The sequence below is a fragment of the Eufriesea mexicana genome, unplaced genomic scaffold (genome assembly GCF_001483705.2).
Source record: "Eufriesea mexicana isolate 0111107269 unplaced genomic scaffold, ASM148370v2 scaffold65900, whole genome shotgun sequence".
Taxonomy (NCBI): Eukaryota; Metazoa; Arthropoda; class Insecta; order Hymenoptera; family Apidae; genus Eufriesea; species Eufriesea mexicana.
The window spans coordinates 69584-70513 of NW_016970542.1; the positions used below are offsets into that span (position 1 = coordinate 69584).

General features: G+C 52.6%; 1 protein-coding gene across 1 annotated transcript in view; it reads left to right on the plus strand.

Annotated features, from left to right (window-relative positions):
* The first annotated feature begins 357 nt into the window (after positions 1 to 357).
* Positions 358 to 930, plus strand: part of LOC108554703 (uncharacterized) — a 13288-nt gene continuing 12715 nt past the window's right edge. Inside the window, exon 1 of the mRNA XM_017910065.1 lies at positions 358 to 828. Coding sequence (XP_017765554.1) covers positions 732 to 828 — 97 coding nt within the window. The 5' untranslated portion in view covers positions 358 to 731. The remainder of the gene's footprint in view (positions 829 to 930) is intronic.

Sequence of the window (930 nt, forward strand, 5' to 3'; positions counted from 1 at the left end):
TGAAAACGCTAAAACTTAAAACGGAAAAAGAGGGCGCGCGCATCGTGGCGCGTCGCCCTTACGACTTCCGGTAAAACCACGTGACCTAGCTAACGGTCGCTGTTGCCCTGAAGCGTCATGGAAAATTCCCATTCCCGAGCAACAACCCTCTCCCCTTCCCTATATACATACCCCCTGCTCTCCCCCACCCGTGAGAGTCCCCACTATGGCGTTGTCAGGTACTTATGTACATCCCCCACTCCTTTGCAAAATTCTCTTCCCCCACCACCTGACCATTGGTACCGGATGTGCGGCAACGTCGCAACCGTTAAGTACATAAGGACGAGTGGAAGGGGGACGAAGGGGGTACGAGAAAGAACTGGCAACGTGTACCACATTCAAATCTGGACAGAACCCGGTCGGCCTCTCGGTTCACCTCCGCACAAAACAGCAGAAAACGCGGGCCGCGAGAGAATTGCGTGTATGTTTAGAACGGACAATCAACAACTGTTGTATGCGATTAGTTTAGGATTGTTTGTGCATATCGTCGTGTGCCTCCATTATCAAGTACAAGCGCGAAATAGATTTGCAACGCAAAGAGCATTTCGCGGCGCCCTCGTGCGACGACCCTTTCGCTTTTCCCCCGTAAGTGTGAATTTTGCGCGCGCGCACACACAGTTTAATGTAAATGTCACGGGAACGTAGGGGTAGCGTGACCGTGTGGCGGAAGTGTTGTTTCGTGTTGTGGAATTATGTGCATGGACATTCAGGTTAACGAGAAGAAGGAGAAGATGAGCGACAGGAGTGTCGACGAAGACGTACAAATCGTCGAAGCCCGAGTCAACAGAGGTAAGCTTTGAGGTTATGGGTGGCGGCGGCGGTCGCGGTAGCGGCGACAGCAGACTCGCGCGTATCGTTTCCCCCTCTCTCTTTCTTACACTCCGTCTCTTT